A 19,708-nucleotide genomic window follows, 5' to 3' on the forward strand; every position below is an offset into this window, starting at 1 on the left:
AGTATGTACATTTTAACAATGTTAATATTTCTGATCTATGAACATAGGATATCTTTCCATTTATTTGTGTCTTCTTTAATTTATTTCGTCAAAGTCTTGTAGTTTTCAATGTACAGGTCTTTCACCTCCTTGGTTAAATTTATTCCTAAGTATTTTATTGTTTTTTAATCTATTGGGAATGGAACTATTTTCTTTAACAGATATTTTGTTCTTAATGTATAGAAATGCAACGGATTTCTATATATTGATTTTTGTATCCTATTACTTTGTTGAATTCCTTGATTAGTTCTAACAGTTTTTGGTGGAGTCTTTAGGATTTTCTATATGTAAGATCATATTATCTGTTAACAGAGACAATATTACATCTTCTTGTGTGATTTTGATGACTTTTGTTTCTTCTTCTTACCTGAGTTTGTTTGGTGACTTATGTACTTTATGTATTTAAATATCCAAATCTCCCCCAGATTTGGGACGTTATCCCCCATTATTTCTTTAAATAAGCTTTCTGCCAGCAACTCCCTCTCTTTTCTCTCAAGGATTCCAATAACTCACAGATTGCTTTTTTTGATGGTATCCCATAGATCATGTAGGATTACTTCCTAATTTTTCATTCTTATTTCTTTGTTCTTTACTAACTGGATAATATCAAAATATCTGTCTTCTACGTCATCAATTCTTTTTTGCTTGATCCATTCTTTTATTGATGTTTTCTATTCCATTTTTCATTTCATTCATTATATTCTTCAGATCCAGAATTTCTCTCTCTCTCTCTCTTTTGTGTGTGTGTGTGTGTGTGTGTGTGTGTGTGTGTGTGTTTCTATCTCTTTGTGAAACTTCTCTTTTTGTTCATGTATTGTTTTCCTGATCTTGTTGAATTGTCTTTCTGTGTTTTCTTATAGCTCATTGAGCTTTCTTAAAACAGCTATTTTGAATTCTTAATCAGGTAAATCATAGATCTCCAAGTCTTTGAGGTCGGTTACTGGAAGATTATTGTGTTTTGTCAGTGGCATAGTATTTCCTTGATATTTAATATTCCTTGAAGTCTTGTGCTACTGTCTTCACATTTGCAGCAGCAGTCATCTCCTTTAGTCTTTACTGGCATTGGGAGATAAATACCTTCTGTCAGCTATGCTGAGGATTCTGAGGCTTTCTCAAACCTCCTATTCATAAGCCTGCTCCACATATTTTGCTTCCTTTTGTGGCAGAATTCTTAAACTTGTATGCCTTCTCTGCATCCTGTAACACATCAGGTCAGGTATTTACAGCTTCTCTTTTGCTTTCCCAAGGGCAGAGCTAAAGCTCAAGTTTGTGGTCTCTCCCTGGCCCACAGATTGGAGCTGGCTTTCTTCATGTTCTCACTAGCCATCTGCCAAAGCTTGTTCTCACCATTGTTGGGAGCATGCACAGAGAGCTGGACACAGAGTGAAGGTGTATGTGGGTGAGGTGCATGGAGCATTAGGAGTGCCCATTAGCCAGTTGGGGGTTTATCCGCAGACTAGGAATCCCCAGTGGTTCATGAGTGGGGGAGCTTCTTGATGGGCTCTGCAACACAATAGGATCTCCTTTCCTTTAATGCCCTCTGAGATTCCTCTCTGCTGCTCTCCCAGCCTCTTCACTTTCCCCAGTCATGCAACTCACAACTCCATACTCTGGCTGTGGCGAGAGAGAAACGGGCCTCTTTGACAAAGTCCTACACAACTGGGGAAGTTGTGCTCTACTCACATGCTCTCACTTTTCCTTGCACAAGAAATCACAGGTCACGAAGGCACTGAGCTGTGCTGCCTTGGGCGATGTGGGTAAAATCTAAGTTTTCCTCTGACCCTCTTCAGTGTGTCCAAACTCGTTTTTTCTTTTTCTTTTTTGCTCTAATGATATGCTGGAGCTGGAGCTTCTCTGCTGGAATTCTGGACTCCCACAAAGGCTCTCTCATTCACAAGTGATTGTCTTAAGACAATGTTCTCCAGGGGCTCCTGGACCATGGCCAAAATGGACTGGAGACAGTTCACAGGCCACTGCAGGGTCCACAGCTAGGACCAAGATGCCTCTTACCTGATGCATGAGGGGGCAAGACTCCTTCCAGGTCCCTTGGTGTATGGTGCTGGATCCCACACCTGCCACAAAGGCATGTTTGTCTGTGGATGGATGCTGAATTGTTGTTGTTGAGGGGAATACCATGATGGATGTCTTTTTCATGCATGTTGTTAATGTCATTTCTCTTTAATTTCTTCTAAGGACAGTCATATGTCTGTTTTCACAACTCAAGAATCGGAAAGTTTTAGTTGGGTCATGACAGAATATACAAGTCACTTCTTTGCCCTCACCGTGGCATGGAAGATGTACCCATTTACTGGCTTCACCACTTAGGTTCACCAGTGGCTGGTCCTTTCCTCCAAGTTTTGAACTATTATTAACAGAGATATTTCATGACAAACAGTTGTTCACCAAAAGTAAAGTTGTCAATGAGTATTCATATGTTACAGATCTTGATATTCAAGTCAAAACAGCTGTACAAATAATAGATTTACAGTTGATACAAGGGAAAAAAATAAAATTGAGAAAAAAGAGCAGTTAAGTTTAAAATGCAATCTGTCAAAGATCTTAAAAGCTTTATTCTGAACAGTTTAGGGCCTTTACTGATGTTTTCGCAAAGCAGGTCAATGCTGTATGCCAGCGATGGCAGACTAACAAGCTGGATGATTTGATGTATAACCATATTTTGTTTGGTCTACATTGTGTTTTACATTTAAATAGTTTTTAACATGAAACTTAGGACTTTCATCTTCCATGGGAAAAATAGGTGATTGTTTAACACTGGCTTGGCTTTCTTATGTGGCAACAGAAAGGAGACAATAAAGGGAAGTTGCCTTTTTATTTATTTAGTTTTAATAGAAATAACATATTATATTAGTTTCAGTTGTACAACATAATGATTCAATATATGTAAAGTGAAATAATCACCACAATAAGTCTAGTTAGCATCTTTCACCACATATAGTTAAAACAATATTTTTTGTGTGATGAGGACTTTTAACGTTTACTCTCTTAGCAACTTTCAACTATGCAATATATTATTAACTACACTCCCATGTTGTACATCATATCCTCATGACTTATTTTATAACTGAAAGTTCGTACCTTTTGACCCCCTGGAGCTGTCCCTTTTAGTCATGAGCAAGTGCTCGCTGAGTTTTCCCAGGTCTTCCTGACCTGCGTATTCTTCTCATGGATCCCACCTGGCCCCTGGAGGCATTTGAGTTTGTGTTCCTCAATTTTTGGTGTTCTAGTAGCAAAGGACCTGCTGCCAGCTTTCTCTCAGACCCTTAATTTTCCCCTTTTTGAAGAAATTCTACCATTTAATTTATACATTTGACTTAAGCCTTCGATACTGAAATGCAAATGTCCCTGACAAGGGAAATAACCATAGCTTTATTATTAGTCATTAGCCCTTGAATATGAAAGTCCATTTGTTCTCAAGCTAGTGTAGATGGTGAAGGAGAGTACAAAGAACATAAGGGTACCAGAATCCAGGAGGAAATGTCCAGGGACCATCACAAAGGAGGGAGGAGGGGCAAGGACATTGAACGCGACAAGTGGTGAACTTGGTGTTTGCTGTTGCTCTCTTAACGTCCCCTAGGGCTGGCCTTTATTATTAACGTGTTATTAAGATATATTGGATAACCAGTAGCAAAGTATCTGAAACAAGTGTCAGCAGGATGAAGTGGGGCAGACTAGGGGAAATGCTATGCGGTGGAAAACATGCTGTGGGAGAGAATATTGGTGAAAGAATTCCATGGCTCTGCAGAAAGTTGTTGGACCAAGAGGAATGCCATTCTAAAAACAGAAGAGACTGATATGGAACTTCTGGTAGAATCACCGTGTTTTCCTCACAGACATAAACACAACAGAAGCACGAAGGAATTAATTTATCCCAAATGAAGGTATCTTCCTTCTGGTTCATTCTCTAATCTGTATGCTCATGATTTTGAAATCCTTCTCAAATTGAATCAGTTTGCAGTTGTATCAGACCAGTTATAGGCTGAGTTGTTAGGAATTTGTGCTTAGGAAAGTTAGTTTATTCCAATGCTTATTAACTTTTTTGAAACTATGGTCCATTAGGATCATATTACTTCCATTACTTAAATCTGATTTAACGTAAAGAGACACAATGTGAAGAGTCGTGGCCAAAATAGATAATGCCTGTATATGTGTGGAATTAAGCTAAAACCTTTTTCCACTTTCAAATAAATGAATAGGATTATGTGCCCCACAGATGGTATTTCAATCCCTTGTGTGGGATCCCTTACAATAGTCTATTTCAACATAAACTTTTTTTTCTGTATAAGTCATTCACTTTGTAGAGGAAAAGCGTAGTAGAACGTTGCATTGTGAGTTTTAGTATTAGTATTTCCTCAAATAACTTTCTTGGGAGGGTCTAAAGCCAACACCTTCATAAGTATTTGGAGAACCCATCTATCAATGACAACACTCTCTTACTGAAATTTCAAAATATTTTAGGGTTAGCTCAGATTTTTTTTTTTTTTTTAACTTTGCCCTCTTTTGTATATGAGAAATCTCTTTGCCCCTCCCTGGAAGTTCTCACACATAGTTGTTTGTTTGTTTGTTTGTTTGTTTGTTTGTTTGAATAGCTCTTCTGATGTAACATTGACATAAAATAACCATACAAATTTAAATGTACAATTTGATGGATATGGCGTATGTACAACCATGAAAGCATCACCTCAGTTATGATAGTGAACCTATTCATCACATACAAACTTCTTTTCACACTCCTGTGTAATTCCTCCCCTCCACTCCTACCTGCCCCCCTTTTTCCGCAGGTAACCACTGATTTGCTTTCTGTCACTCCAGATTAGTTGTATTTTCTAGAGCTTTATGTAAATAGAATCATACAGTATGTTCTCTTTTATGTCTGATCTCTTTCATTCAGAATAATCATTTTATGATTCATCCATTTTGTCTGGATCATTAGTTCATTCCTTTTTCATTGCTAAGTAGTATTCTATTGTATGAATATAGCACAATTTATTTATCCTTTTATGTGTTTATAGACATTTGGGTTTTTTCCAGTTTTTGGCAATTACAAATAAAGCTGCTTTAACAACTCCTGTACAAGTCTTTGTATGGACAAACGCTTTTATTTCTCTCATGTAATAACTAGGATTAGAATGACTAAATTATTTGGTACATGTACACAAGTGTTTAGAGATGCTTTTTTGTAATATCCAAACTGGAAACAATCCAAATATCCATGAATGTTTTTTGGAAACTGCCAAACATTTTCAAAGTAGTTGTCCATTTTAATTCTATGCACATATTTCAGATCATACACATGATACAGTCAGTCTTTTTAATTTCAGTCATTTGAATAGATATGTAGTATTATCTTATTATAGTTTTAGTTTGCACTCCTCTGGTGACTGATGTCATTGAACATCTTTTCATGAGCTTATTTGCCATTAGTACATCTTTTTCGGTGAAGTGTTCAAATTTTTTGCCCGTTTCTTTATTTGTAATTGAGCTTCTTCTTCTTCTACTTTTCAATTTAGTGTTCTTTACATATTTTGGATACGAGTTCTTGATCAGGTAATATTTTTTGAAAATATTTCTTCCATTCTGTTACTTATCTTTTCATTCTCTTAGTGTTTTTTGAAGAGCAGAAATTTTTAATTTTGATGGACAGATTTATTAATTTGTTCTTTCACAGACTATGTTTTTGGTGAGGATCTAAGAAATCTTTTCCAAATTCAAAGTCGAAAGGTTTTTCTCCTGTGTTTTCTTCTAGAGGCTTTATACTTTTTAGGTTTTACATTTAAGTCTATGATTCATTTTGAGTTAATTTTTTGTATATGGTATGAGATTATATATCTACATTTATTTACTGACATGTGGATATCCAATTCTTCACTGAATTGCCTTTGTGTCTCTGTCAAAAGATAATTGTCAATTTATTTATAGATTTATTTCTGGAAACTCTACTATGTTTCATTAACCTTTTTGTCTATATGTATGGCAATATCACACTTTCTTGATTACTATAGCTTTATTAGTCTTTAAACGAAGTGACATTGGTCCTCCAACTTTGTATTTCTTTTTCAAAGTTGTTTTGGCTATTGTATGTATTTTGCATTTATATATAAATTTTAAAATCAGCTTATCAATTTCTACCAAAAAAAGCTGCTGGGGTTTTGATTGGTATTGTATTGAATCCATAGATCTGTTGGGGGGGAAATTGATATCTTAACAATACGGAGTCATCTGATTCATTAGCAAAGTTTATCTCTCTAGAGAGAATATGTATATCCTCCTGTTGCTGGGTGGAGTATTCTATAAGTAGGTCAAATTGGTTGACAGTTTTATTCAGTTTTTTAATTTCTCTCAGCAATGTTCTTAGTTCTTAGTGTATACATCTTTCACCTTTTTGGTTAGATCTATCCCTTAGTATTTCATATTTTTGATGGCTTTAAATGGCTTTAAAGTGTTCAATTTCTGATTGTTCATTGCTAGTATATAGAACTATAATCAAAAATTTATATTGGTTTTTATAAAAAACTTTGTTAAACTCTCACTTTTTTTTTGTAGATCGCATCATACCATATACATGCATATATTTATACAATTTGTAAAGGCAGTTTTACTTCTTCATTCCCAATCTGGATGTTTTTTATTTCTTTTTTCTTGCCTTATTACTCTTGCTAGAACCTCCAGTACAATACTGGATAGAAATTATAGGAGTAGACATCCTTGTCTTGTTCCTAATCTTAGGGGGAAAGCATTCATTCTTTTATACTATTGGGTATAGTATTTGTAGTAGGTTTTTCATATTTGCCCTTCATCAGGGTAAGGAAGCTCCTTTTCAGTTCTAGGTTGTAGAGAATTTTTATCAGGAATGGATGTTGGATTTTGCCAAATGCTTTTTTGGCATTTTTTGAGATCACAATTTTCTGCTATTATGGATATATATATATATATATATTTATTTTTTATTTTTTTAATTTTTATTTTTTTATTTTTTTTAATTTAGGACCTGATGTCTTCCAAAGAGGAAGTGTGTTAGGAATCATGTTTAGCTGCAATAGATATCTGTAAAACATAAACATATACACACTTGGGGTTTATTATCTTTATGTAATGAGAAGTGGGTGGTATATGGCATTCATTAATCCATGCAAGGGATTCAGAGCAAAGTGTCCTATGATTCTCTGCGCCCTTCCCTCAGATCGCCTGATAGTATTTGCAGATTCAGTCATTTTGTCCACACACCAGGCATCAGGAAGGAGAAAGAGAAGAGAAATGTCACTTACCAATTAACTCTGTCCTCTTACACTGTTTTCCACGTGGACACTTCAATCCAGAAAGAGGGCTGGAAAATGTAATTTATTGCTGGTCACATTATTGTCCTTGGTGAAAGTTGGATTCTGTTAATAAGGGTGGAGGGAAGAATACACATTTTTTATACAATTAGTGATATTTGCCGAAGACACTGCTAGTAATTGCTCTTAGTACTTATCCTTAAGAGTCACGAAAGCCCTATGAAGAGTGGAGCGACAGGAACTTTAGATCTGGATTTTCTTTCTATTACATTTACTAAGTGTAAATTTGTAGGCTCCCAGTGTTCTTTCACCTTCTATGACTGATCAGCCATTTATGCAGGTGTCATATATGAACCACAGGTGGCTATGGGACAAGAGCTTCTGACCCCAAGCAGTGGGTTATGCAATTTTGGGGATGGGATGGACGGAGAATGGAGTATGAGGCAGCTGTTGTTGGCCACTCTTTCCTGCAACTTTATGACAAAGGTGTCCAGTTTTTCAGTTCAGAGCTTTTCTCTTTCATGAGACCCACCTTGATCTCACTCCAGTTGGAATTAATTGCTTTCTTTCAGCAACTTAAAAAAATCTACTATATATTTTTTAAGACAGCTTTATTGGGGTATAATACATATACCATACATTTCAACCATTTAAAGTGTACAATTCAGTGGTTGTTTATCTATTCACAGAGTTGTGCGAAGATCACACAATTTTAGAATATTCCATCACCTCAAAAAAAACCCTGTACCATTAGCCATCACCCCACATTTACCCCTAATCCCTTCCAGCCCTGGACAACCACTAATACCCTTTCTGTGTCTGTAGATTGGCCTTTATAGACATTTCATGTAAATGGAATCCTTAAACGTGCTCTCATAGTGTGTTGTTATTACCCTGTTATTACCTCTGTTATTACCCCTGCATTTTGCTCTGTGTTTATTGGGTTTGAGGGGCCCCTATGCTACTTCCTCTGTGGACTAAGAGTTCCCGATTTACCATCTTTGTATCACAGTAGTGCCTAGCAATGTGTCTGCTATTTCAGTGAATATTAAATTGAAGGAAAAGAGAATTCCCTTCCCTTTTATAAACAAACACAATAGGGTAGGCTGCAATGTAATGTTTGGCAACATGAAAACAAAATTATTCCTGTCCGTACTTGAACACTGTAGTAGCAATTAGATTTTGTAAAAGCTTTGCATATAATTGGCATCAAACAAAAGTATGGAGTGGATAAAGTTTATCTTGGAAGTCCACCCTTAGCGTTCTCTCTCTTCCTCATTTGAATCTTCTAACTTCTAACTCCTAACCATCTAGTACACCTGCCCTAGTTTCTGACCCAATACAACCTTTACCACCCTTTTTACCCTGCCCCCTCCCATTAAAACTCATCATAAGTTTTGTTCTACTGGGAGTCAGGCACCAGGGTTGAATCCTACTTTTGCCTCTGACACCAGCTATAAGTATTGGGAAAATCATTCCATTTTTCAAGTTTCAGTTTCCTTGTCTGAAAAATGTGGGGGTGATATTCAGTAGAGATACCTTTAACTCTAAAAATCTATGTTCCTTAATAGCAACTCAGAATAAATGAGCAAAAACAAGATTTGTGACTTATGCTCTTTATTTGTAAGAGCAGAACAAAAGGAAATTCTGAGGGAAGATGGATTAGTTGGAAGGTTTGTGTTTCTATTGAACAGTTATTTTCAGGAGATGCTTTACTCATAGAAACATTTTTTCAACTTAATTTAAATGAATTGATTATATTATATCCTTTAGGACAACAGTAGGTACTGTGTTTAGAGAGAGATAGAATTGATTTATAAAGGAATCTTTTGTCTGCTCACTCCTATTTTCACCTTTTTCCCATACTAGGTATAAGTCAGAAGGGAAATGTACGTGGCAGAAGAGAAAACTATTGAGTATAGTTAGTAGCTCTTAGTATTAAAGCCAAGTGTTTTCAAGTGAAAGGAATGAGGTCCATGGCACTGGTAATGGGATTTAAATGGATTTAGGAACTAAGGCTGACAGAGGAACATAATTAGAAAAGATTCCAGGGTCATCATGTCAGTCCTCACCTGTTCATTAGGCAGACAGGCTGTCCAGAGCTTTCACTTCAAAAAAAGGGAATACTCTTCTCATCAGTGTCTCTTGCTGTCTAGCTCTTGAGGGCAAAGATGCTTTGGCTGCTCCTTGGAACTTGATGTGTCTACAGCAGTGTACTTATTGTTTTGTATATTCAGCTTACATCTGGTCTCTAAAAGAGTCTACTGAAAACTTTTCTTAAAGAGAGATGTGAGAAATAAATCATAGTGGACATATCATCTTTGCTAGCTTTTCCTGGTTTAAACTGCCATTTTAAAAATAAGAAGAAAGGACATGAGCAGGAAATAAAATGACTGTTGTCATTGCTGTGAGAGCCACACTTATGAGGGGTCTTTTGCATCTGTCCTTGAAATCTAAGCTGTTAAACATTTGCTAAGGAGAAGCTCTGTTCCTTTTTTCTTTTCTAGTTCACTTTGGGATTTTCTGCAGGTCAAATTCATGTCTTTAGCCTTCCTGGGTTTCTCACGTAGAGTTTTAGTCATGGAAGCTCTACAGTAGGTGGCATCTGAAGCTTAAAGAGGAAAGACGGGGGCTGAGGTGGGGATCTAGCTCAGCTGATCCTAGACAGAGAGTTTATGTCATCAGCACGTATAAGGTCTGACAATTAAGTTTGCTAACTTGTAGCAATGATGTTGCTAACCTTTTTTGATATCAGAGGGATTATTCATTATGAATTTGTACCAACTGGACAAACAGTTAACCAAGGTTACTATTTGGAAGTGCTGAAAAGGCTGCATGAAAAAGATGAAAACGACCTGAACTTTTCACCAACAATTCATGGCTCTTGCATCACGACAATGCACCAGCTCACACGGCTCTGTCTGTGAGGGAGTTTTTAGCCAGTAAATAAATAACTATATTGGAACACCCTCCCTACTCACCTGCCCTGCCCCCCAATGACTGCTTTCTTTACCTGAAGATAAAGGAAATATTGAAAGGAAGCCATTTTGATGACATTCGGGACATCAAGGGTAATATGACGACAGCTCTGATGGCCATTCTAGAAAAAGTTTCAAAATTGCTTTGAAGGGTGGACTAGGTGCTGGCATCAGTGCATAGCTTCCCAGGGGGATTACTTTGATGGTGACCATAGTGATATTCAGCAATGAGGTGTGTGTAGAACTTTTTCTGAGTTCGTGAACTTGTCAGACCTCGTATGCCATAGTTTTCCTGCCACTTGGTGAGTTGAGACATCAGAGAACTAAGAGAATTTTACAGCTTATTCTGTTCTCTTCTCTTGGCTCCTTTTCTTTGCTCCTGGTCGTCTTACCGGTAATTGGTGAAGGCTATTGCTAAAGTGGAAAGTACAGAGCTGGTGGGATAAGGCCATGGAGCAGAGATGGCTGTTATATGACAGAGTCTAATGCTGTGTATAGATTCTGCACCATGGCAATAGAATTTAGTGTTCTTTCCTTTTAGAATCCATGCCAACAATATTTCCCATGATTTAGATCACTATTTCACTTTAGGCTTCAATACTCAGAGGTAATTCCATTGCCTTTAGCTTTAATTAAGAAAAAATCATTAGGAAAGCAGAATTCCCTCTTCTAATTCCTAATTAACTTATAGACAAATTTGTTTTCTGGTGTTTATTCACATTTTTCCTCCAACTTTGGCCAAATGTTAGTTAGTTCAAAATTTTCATAAAAATAACCTAGAGCTTAAAATTACCATCATAGGATTCTTTTTGAATCTATTATAATTGACTGAAGTTCTTGATGTTCATTTCATAAAACACAAAGTTTATAACATCAGGAATCAACCGTGAGAGAGAGAGCATCTGTATTGATTATTCAGCAATCTCAAAGCATTCTGAAGGATAGCTCCTCTAAATTTTACACTTAGAAATTTACTTAATATCTTTTTTTTTTGGAATTAACAAAACAAGAGCAACAAAAAAAACAATTGATTGGAACCCAAGAATATGCAATTCTGATTCTTAATCCTCTTGGATGCATGTTTAACATATGCATTTCTTTACCCATTTTGATATTGGAGGAAAGGTGCTAGGCTTGCCTGCTCCATCTTACCTTTCTTCCTAGTTGATTCAGGTGGGTACAGTGGAAATCATTTGGGGTCACTCCGGGGTTAAGAGCCAACACAACTACAGCTAAAGCCAAAGTTTAATATGCAGCCTCTATGGTAACTATGAATATTAAAGACATAGTTTTGGGGGAGAGAAAGATGAGTGGTAAAAGCATGTAAAAGGAACATAAGGAGTGAAAAAAATGAAAAGATACAGAAGAAAGGAGAGAAACAAATTGAGACCTACATATAGAACACCCCCAAAATCCTTTCATTGTCACCCACTCCCAGGTAGATATGAAACCCTAGGTGGCTCTGATCCAATCCAGTGTCCTGGGAACCCAGATATTTTCAAATTTTTAAATGGTAGAATTGATTCTTTTGTCAGAAGAAAACTTATATAATGCACGAGATATAAAAACAAAATAGTGGCATTTTATTCAATTTATTTAAACTAAAAATAAAATGTTTATACCCATATGTCCTATCCTTCTACCCCCACCTCTGGCAACCACAAATCTGTTCTCTGTATCGTGAACTTGGGTTTGCTCTTTTAAGAGTCTACATATAAGAGAAATCATATGATATTTGTCTTTTTCTGCCTGACTTATTTCACTTAGCATAATGTCCTTCAGACCTATATCTATCTTGTCACTAATGACATTTCATTCTTTTTTATGGCTGAATAATATTTCATTGTGTATATATATCACAATTTCTTTATTCAGTCATAGTCACCCATTGATGGACCCTTAGGTTATTTCCATATCTTGCCTGTTATAAATAATGCTACAGTGAACATAGGGGTGCATATATCTTTTCAAATTAGCGTTCTTGTTTTCTTCAGGTGAATACCTGAAGTGGAGTTGCTGGGTCATACAGTAGTTCTAGTTTTAATCTTTTGAGGAAACTCCAAACTGTTTTCCATAGTGACTGCACCAATGTACTTTCCCACCAGCAGTGCACAAGGGTTCCCTTTTCTCTACATCCTCACCAACAATTACTTCTTTTTGATGATAACCATTTGAACAGGTGCGAGGTGATATCTCATTGTGGCTTTGATTTGTGTTTCCCTCATGATTAATGATGTCAAGCATTTTTTTCTGTCAAGGCCATCTGTCTGTCTTCTAAAGCAGTGGTTTATTAATATAAAAGTACAAGTTAACATTTATAACATTTCCTTAGTATAAAATTGATTGGTGAGAATAAAACTCTTTTAAATAAACATAGAATTTGACATTCGAGGATATGGGTGACACTTTTTTTCATCAACCACCATATTCAATTTCTGTGTTTTCTTTTAAATACACAATATCAGAAAACTCTTGTTTCATATTTAACGCAAATAGTATCTGATTTTTAAAACTTCTGGAGACATACAAACCATATTTTAAATAGTTTTAGTATGTTGAAGGAGGAGAAATTGATAAATTGGGATCTGAAGACTGATTACTAACAATATGTTGTAAACAGAGATGTCATCAGTACATAAGACAATTGAGAAAAAGCACTTTCATTTTTACATATTTACAGTGGGCATCACCACTGTCTGTAAGGTGGGAGTGTCCTGTGTGCATATTCTACCATATAACATTGTGCGATACAGAACTGCACAACATTAGACCTGAGCCTTCTGTGTCATTTAATTTATCTTTGCATACTCCAGTTGTGGTAGTTTGCAGGCTTGTGTGCGCATATCTATATTTTAAAGGGTGAACAGTACAGAGCTATGAGCTTATAAATGAACGGCACATCTATAATATCAAACACTTGCACAGTCGTGGCAGGAGACACTGAACCCTGAGGTTGGTACGTACTGACTTAACCTGGCAGCATGTCAACATGTTGTAGGACTAGTGTGTTCATATGTTAGAGGCATATTTTGCTCTTAATTGCAATTAGATATGTAATAGTCTGAATCAAACAAGGTGTTCCTAACCATCTCCTTCAAACTGTGGTATCGAAATCTCTACTCTGGACCAATGTCCCAAGCTCATCTAGCCTGCACCCCTCACCAAAATGCCTGGGTGCTAAAGAATGATTCTGATGATGGAAATGAGATTGCATTTCCTGAAATTTATGGTCTATTTTGTTATGGTGTCCTCTACCTTTTGGTTTTTGTAATAAATTTGTATTTTTCATTAATGTATTCCCACCTAATTCTCAGAATAAAGTCCTGAAATCTTAGTTTGGTTTTCAAGGTCTCTGTCTCTCTCTCTCTCACTCTCCTCTGTCTCTCTCTCCCCAAAGCTATTACTCCAAACACTACACTCAAACAGGTCTCATTTCCGTTTGTTTTTCTTTCTGCCTTTTGCTTTTGCTTTCTCTTCCCTTTTCTCTTCATGTCTAATTTTTTTTGACAAAGAATTTAGAAGTGATTATCATTTTCGGTCCAGCAATAAATATAATGTATATACACACACCAATGTATAAATCACATAAAAATAGTTAATGACATGGAAAGATTTTCCTATTATTTTAAGTAGGAAGGCAAATTGAAAAATATTATGATTATGTTTTGTTTTGTTTTTTCCTTGAGGAGAAAAATATATAGGAAAAAAAATTCCTGATGGTTCTACATACACAAAAATGTTACTAGTCGGTAGAACTGGGGATGAGATTTATTTTGCTTACTGTTTTTTTATATTTGGACAATTGACCTGTTTTGCTTTTGTGATAAGACATGAATTAACAAAACTTAGCTCTGAAGCATAGTATATCTTAACCCATCTTTATATAAATTTTTGGACTACCTTAACCAAAACTCTTCCAAGTTGTTCTCACAACTACTCATATATCCAGGTATTTTTAAAAATGTTTAATTAATGTAAGTGGCACTAAGGTCAAAATTAATGCTCAGCACCGCATATTTTTGAGATCCCTTTCTTTCAGCCCACTGAAATTTGATTTAGAAATCAGCAGATTACCCAATCCAGTCATGTTGGCAAAGATACCCCTCACCTCTATGGGTTGGGTCACACCTAAGATATTTACTAATGAAAGAGGAATTGAGATTTACTCTTAGATGCCTGAGTAACATTTTGTATATATTCTCCTCAAATAGAAAAAGGGCATCTAATTCTGCCATGTCATAGTTGTGAATAACATGTGCACAAAGAAATTTGACTGTTGTTTCTAGTGAAGCTGTTATGTAAAGGGGATATACCTCTCAGTCTGCTCAGTCGGCCCTGACTTCTGATATTTTGCTTTGTGGTTTGTTTCTGCATTCACATCCGCACAGGCTTCTCCCGAAACAAAGAGGATATATTTGGTAGTCCCTGATAATTTTTTTAAAGTGGATTAGGCAATTTTCCTTGAAACTTCTTTCCTAATTCAGCATGAAGTCGAATTAAATAGTAGAAATGAAGGAATTTATTTGGAGATATCAAAATAAGAAGAGGAATTGTTTGGTTACACCACAGTCTGTAAGAGGGTCGAGGAATGGATTGAAGAAAATTATCAAGCATGCGTGTTGTTTTTAAGTGATACTTGAGACTGGGATGTGAAACAGCTGTGTTGTTGGGGTTTTTTTCTCGTGCCAACTCTCCTTATTTGATTGATTTTCTCCCTGACAGCCCACTGTGCTGACAAATGTGTCCATGGCCGCTGCATTGCTCCAAACACCTGTCAGTGTGAGCCTGGCTGGGGGGGGACCAACTGCTCGAGTGGTAAGTTTCCAGCTGCTGTTGTCTATCTGGGGATGTTTGTGCTGTATGGGCCTCCTTGTCTGCAGACTACCGTGAGCCATGGGTTTCCCTTTTCATCCCTATGCTGTGGATTCCAGACCCATATCCTTAACAGTTTCTTTTAAATCTGTGAATGTATCATATACAGAACTGCTTTTCTACCTGAGTATAAAGAAATATACTTGGAAAGGAGATTCCAGTAATCTGATGCTGATACTTCTGTAAATACAAATGCATTTTCCAGAGTAGAGCAGTTGTGGTAACACCGCTATTGTATTCTAACTTGTGTTTTAACTTTTTGATTTGCCTATGATACTGTCTTGGTGATTAAAATTTACCACCTGTTGGTTTTAACTCAGAAGTAAAATTGATATTTTCAATGCTTAGCATAGTTATCTCTGCATTGTGAGATGCAAATAATGAATACTCACTGAGATAACTTTCAAGACAAACATTGGTAATAAATGAAAATTCATGAACAGTTTGGTATGAAATTAAACATAATATAGTATGTAATCTGTCTGTTATGTTAGAATTATAATTCTAAAATAATTATATTTTGGACTATAAGCAGGTTGCACTTAAAATCTCGTATTCTTTACTGTGAGTATTAAATGATGTAATGTAATGTAATAAATACAATTACTTTTCTAAATTTCACAGTTGAAACTTAAGTTTTCTGGCTCACTTGTAGCGAGTGTAATTGCGTATACTTTCTGTTCCCTTATACTTCTTTTTTTGCCTTGAGAAATGTGGGAGGGAATCAAAGTACAACTAAATTATAATGCATGAACCATTATGTTTAGAGAAAGGAAATAATAGTTTTAAAAATTAGCTGACTTTCAGGATAGCACAAATTTGTCCTCATCGCTGCAAAATAATATTCTGAAACTAGTCCAAAAGGACTTCAAGCCATTAGATAAGCTGGCTTTAAGAATTTTTACTTCCTTACTTTTGGAATCAGGAGATGACTCTTTATCTGGTTAGAACTACTTGTTTTAGAGTTGTGATCTCTTGACTGTCCCTAAAACAGCATCTCCAGGGGTAGTACTGCACTGTCTGCGTACAGAACATCCTGTGTGAAAGAGTCTTTTTATTGTATCTTAGAGAGAGAGAGAGAGAGAGAGAGAGAGAGAGTCTTTCTGCCTCTGAGAGGCTTCCAATTCCAATGGGTAAATGTCTTGCAGCGTTTTGTTTTGCTTCTGTTGGAGATTGAGAGGAGAGCGGTCATTTTGTTCACATGCTGTTGAGGCAAAAGATTTGGGATGTGGGATTTGGCTGCTGTCCATTTTTCTGGCCGACTGACCGCAAATGCGATGTGGCTTTCATTAACTTTTCCAGCTTAAAAATCAGTTGTGCCTACACATTTTGAGGGGGAAAAAAATACATTATTATATAAACTGGTGGGAAAGAGAAGAGTGGATGTAGTCGTCATTTGAAAAGTGAGATTTGTTACTATTTCCAAGGGCACGAAAGCTGTGGAGTAATTTCAGTTGTATTCATACTTTGTCTCAGAAGAACTGCAGCCTATCTTGAGCTAAGAGATCAGACACAAGAGTGTTTGGGTAAACAAAAGAACAGCCTACATGGGTTTCAGTCTCTCTAGAATTTATTTAGATCTTCTAGAAAATAAACTGTTGCTTTATTTTGAAGTTTAAGCCTTAGATCTAGAAAAATATAAGCTTCTTAGTTTTAGAGTTTGTGGAGTTTTGAATGAAGCCTCTAGAATCCTGAGAAAACATGTTCTTTCAACTCTAGAAGATGGTATTGAGGCAACTTCTAGTTTATTCTCTATAACTCATGTTTTGGCTTACTTATGATGAACAAAAGCATAAATAAATATGTTCAGATATCTGAAGTTTTCAAAGATGTTCTGAGAAAAACCTTTCTGACACTTTTTTGAAGCACATCAGAAAATGCTGTTTTGAGTTCCAGCACTGGGTCTCGTTACCTGGGTTTTGTCTGTGGTAGTTACTCCACTATCTCTCGTTAGGAGTTGTATAATTTAGTTACTATTGGCTAGATAATTCTTGAAATAAAATGCTTGCTCTAGAAATCTACTGAGTAGCCGAGTTAGAATGGCCTGATTTTCAAGGATTCAATTTCTATATCCCCTCTTTCCAGGTTAGTTTTATCCATATATTTGATGATATAAGTTAGATCCATAAAATTATTGCTTTGGTAATCAGACTAGTTCTTTGTATCAGGCAGGGTCCAATCAGGAGAAAGAAACCACAATAATTGTTTTTTCAAGGAAAAAAAGCTTTTATTCTGAAACAATTTTAGATTTATAGAAAAGTTGCAAAGATAGTAGAGCATTCCCATATACCCACATCCAGTTTTTCCCCTTGCTAACATCGTACCAGTAGTTTGCCATACTGAGAAATGGACATTAGTACATTGCTATGAAATAAACTCCAAACTTTAATTTGGATTTCATCAGCTTTTCTATTAATGTCTTCTTTCTGTTCCAGGATCCAATCCAGGGCACCACACTGCATTCCATTGTCATGTCTCCCCTGTCTTGTCTGGTCTGTGACAATTTTGCAGTCATTGTTTTTCATGACATTGACAGTCTCAAGGAGAACTGGCCAGGTGTCCTGTAGAATGTCCCCCAGTCTCTGTTTGGCTGGTGTTCTTCTCATGATGAGACTAGGGTTATGATTTTGAAAAGAATACCACAGAGTTGAAGTCCCCTTCTCATTACATCATATCAGGGGTATCATGACATTCATGTGATGTCATAATGATGTCCTCACTTGGTTAACCTTCATCACATGCTGATGTGTATGTAGTGTTTGCCAAGTTTCTCCACAAAAAGTTACTTTTTCCCTTTCCCTACTCTGTTCTTTGGAAAGCAAGTCACTAAGTCTAGCCTACCCCCAACCCAGTTTCTCCTTAAACATCAGGATCAATTATTCCAGCCAGAAGAGTAACTCCTTTTATTTATAATAAGAGCCTAAAATGACCAGATGGCAATAAATTGATAACTGTTGCACAGACTTCTCTCTCTGTAGCTTCTTTCCTTTGGAATATCCATGGGAGATTAAGGAATTAACAGAAACTTTCACATGTACAGGTTTACAAAGGCTTCCCTTGGAGATTTAATCTGTTTACCTTGTCAGTGGAAGGAAGGATTCCTATATGTGATATATAGTTAGTGTTCCTGGGTCTCAATATATTCTCTGTATAAAAAACCAGGGGTGTCAGAGAACTAACTGCACAAAGTTTGTTCCCCTGGAGTGAAATCATGGTTTATTTGACCAGACTCAGACATATTGCTTCTTTCTAAATTGAATTAATTTTTTTTAAAAACACACACATATTTTATTTTTATTGGCATCCTAATTTATACCCTACCCTATATGACATTAATCTAATTTACCTCCATCTCTCCTCCTTCCTCTCTCTCTCTCTCTCTCTCTCTCTCTCTCTCTCTCTCTCTCTCTCTCTCTGTTTTCCCCCTTCCACCCATCAAGTTCTCTGTCTGGTCATCAACTCTCTATTCCTCTTCCTCCCTCAATGGATGACAAACAACTCCGGGAGGGCAGGGGCTGTGTGTTGTTAATCTCTTTAGCCTCCATTGGGCCTGGCCTGTGGTTGAAGCACAGTAGATGTTTGTTTCATTTAATTAGATGGAATGTACTGTATGATTCTGAGAAGACCACTCAGGTGTTCATGATGCAAACTTTCACTGAGTAATTACTGTGTGCACAACATTGCGTTGGGTACTAGGGATGAGGAAGCACACGTAGGACAAAGCTCATCCTTTGAGAAAAGTAGACAGCAGTGTGACTGTCCTATCCTGGGAAAGAGAATAGCCCAATAGAAGAGGTGGATTGAGGAAGCTAAAAATGGAGGTTGGTGAAGTAGCGAGAGGTTTTCTGGGTGGACAAGAAGGGCCTAATGTGTTGCTATGGGGTGCGGCGTAATGAAAAGAAGATGATAAAATACAGACTATTCCAGAAACGTAGCTGAGAAGTCAACGAGAAGGAGCCAAGAGGGAGTTAGTAAAAGACAAATGTAGGTTTAAGAGAAAGTTTTGTGTTTATTTGCTTTTGCTTGTATTTTAAGGTGAAAAAAGACTTGGAGGCTGAAGGGTGGTGAAAGAAAAGAAGGAGAGGCTGGAGACTCAGTTGAGAGAGAGGATCATTTAACTGAGGGAACAAGGCTCCTGAGAAGATAGTTGGGGGGTGGCATGGATCCCCAGAACTGACGAGCAGGAAGAACTACTTTGCATTCCCAACAGAATGCAGAGGAAAGAGTGGCTGGCAAGGATGTCAGCAGGCTTCTGGAATCGGGGTGCTCGTGGGCCATGGGAAAGAGAATCCAAGGGAGTTCATGTTTGATGACCTTTCTTCTCTTGGCAAAGTGGGAGGAGAGATAACCAGCTGATACTAAGGGAAGTAGAAGCTGGGTCATGTTGATGATGATGACAGCAGTAGTTCTCCTTTAAAAGTGAGCACTTAGTATGTGCCAAGCATCATTGTAAGGGCTTTACGAGAATGACATTTAATGCTCACAACAGACAGTGAGATGGTTACAATTCTTCTTATCTTACAGATC

General features: G+C 36.7%; 1 protein-coding gene across 2 annotated transcripts in view; it reads left to right on the top strand.

Moving 5' to 3' along the window:
• MEGF10 (multiple EGF like domains 10) overlaps window positions 1-19,708 on the top strand; it is a 155,006-nt gene that overhangs the window by 59,699 nt on the left and 75,599 nt on the right. For both annotated transcript variants that reach the window (XM_074328540.2, XM_074328539.2), the window contains exon 5: window positions 15,032-15,124. In XM_074328540.2, the coding sequence (XP_074184641.1) occupies window positions 15,032-15,124 (93 nt within the window). The remainder of the gene's footprint in view (window positions 1-15,031; window positions 15,125-19,708) is intronic.

This window comes from Rhinolophus sinicus, chromosome 3 (assembly GCF_057876585.1).
Source record: "Rhinolophus sinicus isolate RSI-liver-muscle chromosome 3, RSI-T2T, whole genome shotgun sequence".
NCBI lineage: Eukaryota > Metazoa > Chordata > Mammalia > Chiroptera > Rhinolophidae > Rhinolophus > Rhinolophus sinicus.